Source organism: Zootoca vivipara, chromosome 14, assembly GCF_963506605.1.
Source record: "Zootoca vivipara chromosome 14, rZooViv1.1, whole genome shotgun sequence".
Classification (NCBI taxonomy): domain Eukaryota; kingdom Metazoa; phylum Chordata; class Lepidosauria; order Squamata; family Lacertidae; genus Zootoca; species Zootoca vivipara.
The window spans coordinates 43,633,176-43,646,026 of NC_083289.1; the positions used below are offsets into that span (position 1 = coordinate 43,633,176).

General features: G+C 46.1%; 1 protein-coding gene and 1 non-coding gene across 2 annotated transcripts; both read right to left on the minus strand.

Annotated features, from left to right (window-relative positions):
• Positions 1-1,303: 1,303 nt before the first annotated feature.
• Positions 1,304-8,746, minus strand: BHLHA15 (basic helix-loop-helix family member a15). Its single transcript, XM_035132310.2, has 2 exons — positions 8,614-8,746; positions 1,304-3,946 (listed from the first exon to the last, which is right to left on the minus strand). Exon 2 carries the CDS (start codon positions 3,860-3,862, stop codon positions 3,338-3,340), a length of 525 nt encoding a protein of 174 aa, XP_034988201.1. The 5' UTR covers positions 3,863-3,946; positions 8,614-8,746; the 3' UTR covers positions 1,304-3,337.
• TRNAK-UUU (transfer RNA lysine (anticodon UUU)) lies at positions 7,361-7,438 on the minus strand. The gene has a single exon. It is a non-coding gene; the product is annotated as a tRNA-Lys (tRNA).
• Positions 8,747-12,851: the final 4,105 nt, after the last annotated feature.

Genomic DNA, 12,851 nt, shown 5'->3' on the forward strand with positions numbered 1-12,851 from the left:
CACTGGACTTTGGGGGAGCAAGATCTGTTGGGGGGGATAATGCTGTTAGCTCCCCCCCCCAATGCTCATATAGAAATAGAACCATATGTTCCAAAGACTCCACAGTGTCACTGACCTTCATTCAAAGAAATGGAAGCCTGGGCTAAGCACGGGAACCTTTAGAGTCTCTCATCACTCAGAGGTCAGGGTGACATGTAACAATAGCAGCACTAGGGGAAATTGCTTTGCCAAAACGTGAATGTTGGGAGAAATTGGAACAAAAAGGATTGTGAATTTTCAGTAAACATATGCATGTGGTCTTCCCCTCTTTTTCTCTTTTGTATTTTTTTTAATTTTATTTTTTATTTTGACAAGGTAATAATCATAAATAAAGAAGAATAAAAAGGTGCACCCCACCACCGAGACTATTCCATTGTAACTATCCAACCTCCCAAAATTTCAACACCTCTTGCGATGGTTTGACCCCTTTCCATTTTAACAGTACAAATCATACAAACACCTTCCATGCCTCCTCATAATCATTTCTCCTGCAAATTCCCCGTCTTACCTTAATGGCACATGTTAATTTATCATTAATACAGTCATACCTCGGTTTAAGTACGCTTCGGTTTGAGTACTTTCAGTTTAAGTACTCCGCGGACCCATCTGGAACGGATTAATCCACTTTCCATTACTTTCAATGGGAAAGTTCGCTTCAGGTTAAGTACGCTTCAGGTTACGTACAGACGTCCGGAACCAATTGTGTACTTAAACCGAGGTACCACTGTAGCTATATCCCACACCTCTTTATACCAATCTTCCATTTTATGCTCTCCTTGCCCCTTCTACTTCCTAGCTATAATAATTTGTGTAGCTGTCAATAAATTTGTGAGCAAGTGGGTGTGTTTTAATTTGTTGGAAGCCACCCAGAGTGTTTTCCCCTTTTCTCTTTCTGGTCTGTGTTTTTGTTTAGATTAGCTTTTTTGTCTTGATAAAAATATATCTGACATTAATCTCTCTTCCAAATTTTAATAAAATCTTTTTAAAAAAATAATAATAATATATGGATGTGTGTGTGTGAGGAATCAGTAATGGAGAGAAACCCAAACTGGGAGGGTGTGTGTGCAAGGATCCTGCTCCAACTCCTATCAGCCCCAGATGATGGGAGTTGTAGTCCAATAGAATCTGGAGGACCACTGCTTCCCCATCCCTGGACTATAGAAGATCCTGCTTGGTCTTGGAAGGAGAGATGCCTATAAACCTATTCTGTTATCCACACTGGTGCAGAGTTTGAATCCATAGTTGAGATATGAGCGATGGCAAGTTAAAAACAAGAAGAAAACAAAACCAATTCTTGATTTAATAATTCCTTTCATCCTTTTATTATACTTCACAGTACAAAGGGCTTTATTTTTGACAACACTGGCTCAGAATTAGCTTAATTAATCACACCCTTGATTCGCTCAAAGTGTACAAGAATCCCCATTCCTCTTCCGATCACAGAAGCTGCAAGGAAATGCTAGTTAGCATTATTTACCATCACCTACAGTTTATAAACAGGGGAGCACCTCGTACTTTCAGGACTTAAGTCATGCTAGGTGCTGTTCACTGGTAAGTATAAAAGTCCTTTCTAGCGTCACAAACTGACCGCAGGGCAGATAAAACCCACTGTTAAGGTCCTGGTTGCTTTAATTCAGTTAACATTATATGCAAAACTCAGCAGCAGAACACATGCTTGGCGTGCAGAAGGTTCCAGGCGCAGACATTGGCATTTCTAGGCATGGTAGGGATAGACCCTTGTTAGAAACACTGGGTAGACCACACTGAGCTACATTGACCAATGGTCATAATTGATTTTTAAGGCAGTTTAAAGAGATTCTTGGCAGTGGGCTCAGGTGGTGGCAGGCTCTTCTTTGGATGTGTTCAAGCACAGAAGTATAGGGACCCGCTTTCTGCTGAGTCAAACCATTGGTCCATCCAGCTCAGTATTGTCTACACTGACTGGCAGAGGCTTTCCAAGGAGCCTGCGTTCAAATCTACACCCTACCCCTGAGATTGAATGGACATCTGTTAAGGATGCTGCTGTGGTATCCTACAAAACAGATCATCGATCAGGGGGGGAAGCAAGTGACCCCAAAGGTCATTTCCAAATCCATGTTTCTATGAATGGAAGATTCTTCAAGTTACATAGAGTCAGACCAGTGTTCTGTCTGACCTGTTTTGTCCACACTGGCAGGCAGCAGCTCTCTGCAGTCTCAAGTATCCCAACTTCATTCTCACTCAACATCTTTTAAGACTGGGATTGGGTCTGGGCCCTTACCTCCTCTCTGAGCTGGGCCTGTTATGGGTCACAGTATTTACATTCATCCTGGACTTCTTTTCTTTTTTGGCAGGACAAAGGGGGTTTCATTTCAATTTTTTTAAAAGTTCACCATAGGAACAAGTCTCTTTGTTTTTAAGAAAAAGGAAGGTGTCCCCCAAACGGTTGAAAACTAAGCAAATCTACAAGCTAAAAGCTGACTTAGGGAGAGAGAGAGATGGGCCAAAGGAACAGGTATATACAACACCGAGAAATACAGTATAGATTTTAAAAACATGCAGTCTAATGCAGCTTCTATGCACTTATTCCTAGAACGGTAAAACAACTGGAAGGTGGTAGCTTTGCCTTCACTGAAGTTTTTATACAGCCATCTGTCTGGGATTTCTTAAGCTGTGATTCACGCACTGTAGAGGGTTGGACTAGATGACAGCTGGAGTCCCTTCCAACCCTACAATTCTATGATACTATGAACTGCGACCTCAAAGTACTGGATTTGCCTAAGGCATTTAGAAAACCCTCCCTCTAAGGGCGGGTACTCAGTTAGTGGCTGCAGGTGAAAATACTGCCAAAACAGAACTGTGGAGGTAAACGTGATGCCACCAAGTGTCCGTGTGTCAGCATGCTCAGAAGGTTTGCTGAAATGCAAACAAACAAACAAACAAACAAACAAAACCCCTGAATGGGACCACCTCCCTCCACCCCCAAAATTATACTCCAATGAGGGCCGAGTAGGTTCGAAAACTGCAGAATTTTAGTTAGAAAAGAAAAACAAAGAAAATCCGCGAATGGAGGTGGCGGCGAGTGTCGTGGCCTTCTGGAGGAGAACAGGAGAGCTTTTGTCCTGCAATGTGTTGGGTTGCAGAACCCATTGCATAACCCAGCCTCAAAATTGTTCGGTGCGAATTCACGGGTCTTTTCAAACAAACAAAGGGGCACAGACACAGCCTTCCCTAAATCCTTTTGCCACGCTGTTGGTTGACCCTTTTGGGGCTTCCCCGGGAACAGGAAACACAAGCAGGGAAGACCCTTGCCTACCCTCTAGCTGCCCTGCCTGAAGCTGTGGATCTGGGTGGAGTACTTCTGCAGCTGCCCTGCAGGATCGTCGTCTTCCCCGCAGTGCTGCTGATAGTGTTCGTACAGTTTGGATCTGCTCCCCGAACCGGGGGCCTCGGCCGCCGGGATGTGCCCATTGGACATCCGGAGGATCGTTGAGGTGAGAGACTTAATATAGTTCTTGGCCAAGGTGAGGGTCTCGATTTTGGAGAGCTTGTTCTCCGCCCTCACATGGGGGATGACCTCTCGCAAGGCCTGGAAGGCGGCATTGAGCTTGTGCATGCGCTGCCTCTCCCGCTCGTTGCTCTCCAGCCTCCGCAAGCGCCTGTCTTTGCTACCTCCCCAAGGCAATTTCGCAGGCCTGGAAGGGCTCTTCTGGCCCTCTTTGTTCCTCTTCTCTTTGCGCCGCAAGCATTTCCCGAGTTCCTCCCCGCCGGGGGCTGGCTCTTGACACAAGGATTCCTCGGGGATCGCGTGCCGACGTTTCACACCTTTGCTTTTGGCCTTCATCGTCGGCGCGACGCCAGGAAACCGGATCCCAGATCTCTTGCGTTTATTTCCTCATGGAAGACGTTTCGGGCACCAACCAAAGGGCTGTTTTAAAAAGAAGACACTAAATTGGTTGCCGACAGAGCCAGAAAATGCATTCTCATCAGATGTCACTCAACAGGGGTCTGCCTGGTTTATATATTCAGGATATAGAGACAGTGGAGTCCTGGGTTTTGTGGGAGGGATTGTCACTTCAGGCTCCAAGGGTGGACCTGACTTTCGGAATGTAAAACGTGGGTTGGTAGGCTGCATTTATTGCACACTTTGTTTTTTGTTATATGCAGGCAACTATCTACTTGTGCCTGACTGCACACATGCATGGAGCGGGGAACCCAGAAATGGCACAAAAGAGCTGGAAAGTCTGTAGCTCACGAACAGACCCTCCCCAGAGCCTGCAGAGGAAGACCTCTTTGGGTTACAGGGAGGGTCTCCTCACAATCTGGAGGCACAGCAGGACTTTGCTGAGGCTGCTCAGCCTCTCTGCCTAACAGCTGACACATGGGGTAGCGCAGCAGCAGCCGCTTTCCTAGGCATCAGCTGAGAAGCCTCAACAAAGCCCCGTTGAGCCTCCGGCTTGCAAGTAGACCCTCCCTGGAGCCCGAAGATGTCCTCTTCGGGCTCTGGAATCTCCTTGTGAGCCATGAGGGCATAGGTGCCAACTCCCTGGGGCCCTAGGTGCCCAAGCACCCACAAAATTCCCCATGAAGGGGCCGGGCACCCACAAATTTCCATGCCAGGGCCATGCACACTGCATGGCACCCACAGCCCCGGGCACCCACAGTTGCTGGGCCATGCTGGCACTCCTGTTTGAGGGTGTCTCCAGGGTGCTCCCCACTTATGTGCATTTCACTTATACGTAGTGGCCTGGAACGTAACCACAACGTAAGTGGGGAGTTACATATTTGTGTATGTGTGTGTGTACTTTTATTGTATTGTTTGTTATTTATAAACCAGTATCTGTAAAAAAATAAAATATCAAAGCCAGTTTACAGAAACAGCACATAAAATTGTGCAGTATAAACTGTGCAGTTTAAATCAGAAATCAGCAAACTATTGCAGGAAGGTGTATTCTTAATTGCCTGCACAGGCCTCAAGGAACTGAGAAGTTTTCAGCAAGCGCTTAAAACAGAAGGCGCCTGCTGAACCTCTCTTGGCACAGCATCCCACTGGCCTGGGAGAATGATGACATTAAAGGCTCAGGTCCTTGTTATTGTCAAATGTGGAAATGATACATATTTTTAATGTTTTGCTGCTGTTGCGACCTGCTTTGAGCTAAACTTGGTTGTTGGAAAAGCAGGATGCAAATATTAAACCCAAAGCTAGAAAACTAATAAAAGCAGGGAGAGGGAGCTGGGATAGAACGTCCCCCTGCTATGTTTTGTATTTTGATTTGGAAGGGATTTCTCGCATGGAGAGTTTTAAAAATGGCAACCTCCCCCTTCTAGCTCTCTTGCCTGCTTGGGAGCAGTGCGTCCAATGCTCTTGTGTCTCCCAGCCCTTTAAAGCCAGGACAGCAAAGAGCTGGGAGAGCCCAGGCAAAAAAAAGAGCTGTTCCATACTATGACAACTGCAGACCCTGAGCTGTCTATCCCACCACCAGGCAGACAATAGATACAGAGCCAATGTTTATCTTTCCCATCTGCACCCACCATTCCTCAAAGGGAGCTCAAGCAACACACTTGGGCTCATCCCAGTTATCCCACTCACAACTCTGCAAAGGAAAAGAGGTTGGAAAATACCCAATTGCCCAAGGACCACCCAGTCAGCTTCATGGTCAAGCAGAGAGCTGGACCACATCAGCACCTCCAAGTCTCTCGCCACTCTCACCCAGGGATGGAGAAGCCTGTGGGCGCTCTAGGCATCTCTGGACTGCAACTCCCTTCATCCCAGACTGTTAGCCATGCTTGTGGGGGCTGATGGGAGCTGGAGTGCAAGAACACCGGTGCGGGGGGGGGGCAACCAGTTCCCTCCCATCCCTGCCATAAAGAACCCCAAGCTGAGATGGGAAAATCTGAAAATGGCTGGTTTCCATTGTGAGGAAGGATTAGCACCAGAACTGGGTGCCTGGGTGCAAACTGCAATAGCAGGAAATTCAAGTAGCACCTCGGAACAAAAACCAGATAGGCATTTCAGAATTCTAATTGGGCATGGTAAGAGTCTGCTGGATCAGGCCATCTAGTCCAGCATCCTGCCCTCACAGTGGCCAACCAGATAGATCCCTGTGGGAAGCCTGCAGGCTGGATGTGAGCACCAGATCACTCTCCCTTCTTGCGGTTTCCAGCAGCTGGTATTCAGAAGCATGACTCCCTCTGACTGAAGCTGAAAAGCTCAAATTCAACATTTTGCAGACTTTAAAAAAATATTGAGTAATCTCGAGACAGAAAAAGATTATCGACTTTCTAGATCAGGAATGGGGGACCTGTGGCCCTCTAGATGTGGTTGGATTTCCACCAGCCTCAGCAAGCATGGCCAACAGCCAGGAATGATGGGACGATGTCCAACAACTTCTGGAGGGATGTGGATTTCCCACCGCTGTGTCTAGATCCAATTCTATTTCTATGATACTAATGGCATCCATAAAAGGGGTAGATTGGAAGACCTGGATGGATGAACTCATAGTTTCTAGAAGCAATGGAGCCATCAAGTTACTATGACCCAAGCCTGGTCTCTGGAAACATTTGCTACATATGAATCCATGTTGGAGAGAATGATCTTCACCATTGAACAACCAACACTAACCATAGCTGCCAAGTTTTCCCTTTTCTCGCGAGGAAGCCTATTCAGCATAAGGGAATTTCCCTTAAAAAAAGGGAGAACTTGGCAGCTATGACACTAACCAGCTATATTTGCGAGGAGGGCTGTAGCTAAGTTGCAGAAGATCTGCCCCACACGCAGAAGGTCCCAGTTTCAATCCCGGTCATCTCCAGGTAAGGCTGCGAGAGACTCCCTGTCTGAACACCTAGAAAGCCACTGCCAGTCAGTGTAGACAACAGTGACTTGGATGGACGGATGGATAGGTCTGACTTGGTATTAAGGCAGCTTCCTATTACCCAAACAGTTGTGTATTCAAGGTGAGGTTTTCAGGCAAGGAGGTCAACTCAGACCATGCTCAACCTCTTTGAGAGGCAAAATGCCATTAAGGGTGGGGAAAGTAAGCTATGCTTCTCTATACCATTTGTCCCAGCAGAGATTGATTAAATATTGGCAGCAACAAAAACAAAGCAGGCAACTGTCCACTTCCTAAGTCCTCAAAGGTGAGCAAACAGCTGAAGGAGGCATCCAGCCCCAGCTATCCAAGGATAGGAGACCTTCCCATACTGTTCCAAAGTTGCTTTTAACTTAGGGTCCGCTGCCCCTCTCCTCCAAGCTTTATTCTTTATCTCCAAACAGCACCATAAAATCATAGAACTGTCGAGTTGGAAGGGACCACAAGGGTCATCTAGCCCAACCCCCCTGCAATGCAGGAACGTGGGACTTGAACCCACAACCCTGAGATTAAAAGTCTCATGCTGTACCAACTGAGCCATTCTGGGTTGCTACCTTTGCTCAATAATATATTAACACATGAGCACAGCAAATACTCACATATTAAGTACGTTCAACAGGCAATTGCACTGGGCTGCAGTTCCCTGCTGAGTGCACATGCTGCAGCAGAACAAGGCGCAGGGAGTCCGTTGGGCATGTCTCCTGCCCTCTCTCCCCTCTTTAGGAAGCGGCCTTATGCCACATGAGACCAAAGGCTCCATTGAGCTCAGTACTGTCTACACTGACTAGCAGTGAGTCTCCAGAGTTTCAGACTGGGGACATTCTTCAACATACTGGGAGATGCTGGGGAATTAAACTATTGGCTAGGCGTCCTAGCATTGAGCCCTTCCCCGTGCTAGCAGCACTCTCTTCTCTTTTCATGACTTAGGTCCCCATATGCATTGTACATGCAACACACTTTACATGGGTCCCCCATATTAATCCTGGGGGAAATTGAGTTCTTAAGTGTGCTAAGGGTTGTTATGAAATCCCTATTCTTCCCCTCGGAAATACAGTTCTCCGAGTGGCTTAAGAATCATTGCCTCTTCCCAGGGAACTTTGGGAAATACAGTCCTGCGAGGTTACTAGGGCTCTCCGAACAACTCTCAGCACCTTTAAACTACAGTTCCCAGGATTCTTTGCAGGAAGCCATGATTATTTAAAGTGGTATGGTGCTGCTTTAAATGAATCATGTAGATGGGGGCCTTACGCTGTTGCATGTGCATCCCCAAAGATCTCCAGCAAAAAGCTACACACTCAAGAGCTTCCGCTTTCTCACTAGTCTGTTCACATTCCACTTCCCCCTCCCCAAAGAGCCAAAGGCTGACATGCATAGCTCTCCCCTCCATATCTTGTCATCACAACAACCTTGTGAGGTAGGCTAGGCTGAGAGACAGGTCAGGCTCCTTGGCGATTTTGATCCCAAACTCTTAATTAGCTACACCACACACTGAGCCCTGGCAAAGTTTGAACCAGTAAAAGATGTTCCTGATCCAGAATGAGACCCATTCTAAAAGAAGAATGGATTTTTAAAAATGCAGTGTTTTGCACTAATAGTTTTAAGAGTGTGTGTGTGTGTGTGATCAACCCCCCTTGATTACTCTCCTGTTCAGATTCCAGTCTCTCCACCAGGATTTTTGATTGTGAGCAGTTCTGAATAAAAGACAAAATATGGGGCGGGTGCCTACCTAGCAATGGGGCAGATGACGGCAGCAGCATCCTTAACTCCAAGCTGGTGTGATCAGTGAGCAAGGTGCTCACATCCAGGAGAGCAAGTGCTTTGAATTCCTCTGCTTCCCGCAGACTGCTCACTGGGGAAAGGACACGTCACTTTAATGCACAAACAGGTGAGAGAGGAGGAGTTTGGCTCGGTCAAGTCTTTTGCAAATAAGCCAAGAGGTGTGTGGCAGTTGTGAAATTATAAGAGTGTTTCGGCATGTGGCTGACGCTAAGCAAGGATTATGCAGTGTGGGCAATTGTGGGGGGGGGGGAGAGGCTGGTGGCCTTACAACCATGAAATGTCGTTTCTCAGCCAGTCAAGTGAAGCAATCGAGGGAAGGTCGGCCTGACACGCACCATACCTTCCAACATTTCTCCGATGAAAATAGGGGTGTCCTATTCAATAATAATCATAATAGCAGCAGTAGTGATCCTTCTTATTCTTCTTATTTATACCCCACCCCATCTGACTGGGTTGCCCCAGCCACTCTGGGCAGTTTCCAACATCTATAAAAACATAATGAAAAAATCAAGCATTAAAAATCCTTCTCTATACAGGGCTGCCTTCAGATGTCTTCTAAAGGTTGAACTGTATAGTTAGTTACTTATCTCCTTGGCTCGGGGGTCGCATAACTCCATAACCTCCATAATTTCTCCGATGAAAATAGGGACGTCCTAAGGAAAAGCGAGACATTCCAGGATCAGATCAGAAACCAGGACGGCTTCTGTTAATCCGGGACTGTCCCTGGAAAGTAGGGACACTTGGAGGGGACACACACACACACATACATTTTGCTTTCTTCCACATAGAAAACCTGCAGGGAACCTGCACACAAATCACACACGTGTGTTACTCTCTAGCTCAGGCACCCCCCCAAACTCGGCCCTCCAGATGTTTTGGGACTACAACTCCCATCATCCCTAGCTAAGAGGACCAGTGGTCAGGGATGATGGAAATTGTAGTCCCAAAACATCTGGAGGGCTGAGTTTGGCCATGCCTGCTCTAGCTCTAGCCCATTGTGGAAGCAGCTATCAATGCATTCTTCCATCACAAGCAAGGTATACAATTATTATAAATCACATTTGTATACGGATGTGTAACAACATGCTTCCAACATATGTAAAGAGAAATGGGCGTTACCCTGAGGTTGGATAGGATGAACAGATTGGTAAAGTGGTCGCCGTTGGCAACCCATCCATTGGGTTGTTCAGGTTCAATTCAAGGCGCTATTATTACCTGTAAAGTAGGAATGGGGAACTTGTGGGTCTCAAGATGCTGCCGGACTCCTCCTCCCACCATTCCTGACCATTGGTCAGGCTGGCAGAGGCTGATGGGAGTTGGGAGTCCAATAACCCCTGGATAGTTATAGGTTCTCCGCCCCTCCAGTGAAGCCTTAAATAGCTAGGGACCTTAGAGTGGATTGTGGGTGGTGCTGTGGTCTAAACCACTGAGCCTCTTGGGCTTGCTAATCAGAAAGTCGGCAGTTCAAATCCCCATGGCGAGGTGAGCTCCCGTTGCTCGGTTCCAGCGCCTGCCAACCTAGCAGTTCAAAAGCACGTCAAAGTGCAAGTAGATAAATAGGTACCGCTCCAGTGGAAAGGTAAACGGCATTTCTGTGCGCTGCTCTGGTTTCTGTGTTCCGTTGCGCCAGAGGTACCTTAGTCTTGCTGGCCACATGACCCGGAAAAACTGTCTGCGGACAAACACTGTCTCCCTTGGCCTGTAAAGCGAGATGAGCGCCGCAACCCCAGAGTCGTTTGCGACTGGACTTAACTGTCAGGGGTCCATTACCTTTACCTTTTAAAGTAGAGCTAAGCAGACTTGCAGAATTTGCTTCTATTATTATTATTATTATTATTAGCCAGTTCCACCATCTAAATCCAGATGCAGTGGTTTGGGCAGAGCCACAAGTAAAATGATGGATCATGGAAAAGAGCAAATTACTGACTGCATCCCCCCCCCCTCGAGTCGCATACACTAGAATGCCCTGCATATGAAAGTGCTAAACCTACATTACCAGCATTACTAATTATTAGTCATTTTCCCTTCCTAGAAATGAACTCAGAAGTGATATATGAAAACAAAGATTAAAACAAGAATGAAAACAACACAACGCACTCATGTAGTCATGAAAAGGCATTGGGTTCCCCTTTTTTATTCTGCTCTTTTATATAATTTGGCTGCTCTCATAACTGGTCTCTGGGCGTTGATCTTTTATTAGCCACTTATAATTTTTAACAAAGCTTAATAAAGCTTAATAAACAACTATCAGACTTTTAGAAGACATATGAGGCAGCCCTGTTTAGGGAAGCTTTTAATATTTGATAAATCATTGTATTTTAATACAGTGGTACCTCTGGTTACAAATGCTTCTGGTTACAAATGCTTCTGGTTACAAATGCTTCGGGTTACGAACTCCGCTAACCCTGAAGTAGCTGCTCCTGGTTGCGAACTTTGCCCCAGGATGTGAATGGAAAATGCGCACCAGATGCGCACGGGCAGCGGGAGGCCCCATTAGCGAAAGCGCACCTCAGGATAAGAACGGTTTCAGCTTAAGAACGGACCTCCGGAACAAATTAAGTTCGTAACCAGAGGTACCACTCTATTCTGCTGGAAGCCGCCCAGAGCGGCTGGGGAAACCCAGCCAGATGGGCGGGATATTGATAAATAAATAATAATACAAATAATAATTACTACAAAGCACTGTTTTCAGGTGAAGCAGCATGTTATCACCGGTCAATCACAAAGCTGGTTGCTCCCTGGAGCTCAAATGTACAACTAGTGAAGGTAAAGGGACCCCTGACCATTAGGTCCAGTCATTACCGACTCTGGGGTTGCGGCGCTCATCTTGCATTATTGGCCGAGGGAGCCGGAGTACAGCTTCCAGGTCATGTGGCCAGCATGACAAAGCCGCTTCTGGCGAACCAGAGCAGCACACGGAAACACTGTTTACCTTCCCGCTTGGAGCGGTACCTATTTATCTACTTGCACTTTGACGTGCTTTCGAACTGCTAGGTTGGCAGGAGCTGGGACAGAGCAACGGGAGCTCACCCTGTCGCAGGGATTTGAACCGCCGACCTTCTGATCGGCAAGCCCTAGGCTCTGTGGTTTAACCCACAGCTCCACCTGCGGCCCATAAAAATGTACAAATGTACAACTAGTTGCGCTCAAATGCTCAACTACGACAGAAGCAATCTGTGCCAGAGTCCTGGAGAAAAAGCTACCGCAGCAGAAGCGACCCACCTTTGGGTAGCAGTCGACAGTGGTTGCCACCACAGCAATGGCGTCAGACCTGAGCGAGAGCAGCTATGGCAAACCCAAGGGGCACAACACAGCCAGGAGAAAGAGGAAAAAGCAGGTGTTGTAGTATGCCATTTGTACCAAGGCCAGTCCTCAAAACTTGTCAATCCTGTTGCTGATATCTGGCTGTGCTAACTTCACCATGATCAAATGCCATAATTAAAGAACCTGTTCTATTCACCCTGGCAAGCTGTCATTGTCTGTGCCCTCCACCCCGAAGACTGGTTAACGGTACTTTTTAAAACTTAATCCTAAAATCTCCTGCATCAACAGTGAAAAAAGATGTGGCGTCATTATTGTAACAATCACCCCACTTGACATATACCCAAAGGCAAGGAGGAACCATAGCTCATTGGTGAAAGCTTCATGTCGCCTCAGGTTAGGTGGCAGTATGAAATGGAGATGGGACACCAGGATTTATAAATATATACCTTTATTTTTATTTTGCATATTAAATAAGGTTCTTTAAATTACAAGCAGTCTTGAATCACACTATGCATGATCAATGTACAGTAGAAATATTACAGTTTTAAAATTTACACAATTTAAAGACAAATTCGACCTGAAATTTCATTGACTAGAATATTGCCATAAACCTCATACCTGTATTAAATTTCCAATAGGAAAACCTCTCCCCTATGATTTTGTAACATAAATTTCCTCATTTACAAATAGAATAAAACACTGTATATACACACAGATACCATTTACCATTAGGTTACAGCTACCACTGTGCAAGATCAGACGATTTATTAAATGGAACCAAACATAATAAACTCATTCAAGTTTCATTTGAAAATAAAAATAAAAACCAGGCTGGTGGTACTGAACACTTTCTCCTCTCTTCTGTACGCTCATCTCAACAATTTGCCCTTAAAGACTTGATTATTATTTTTAAAGAAAGGT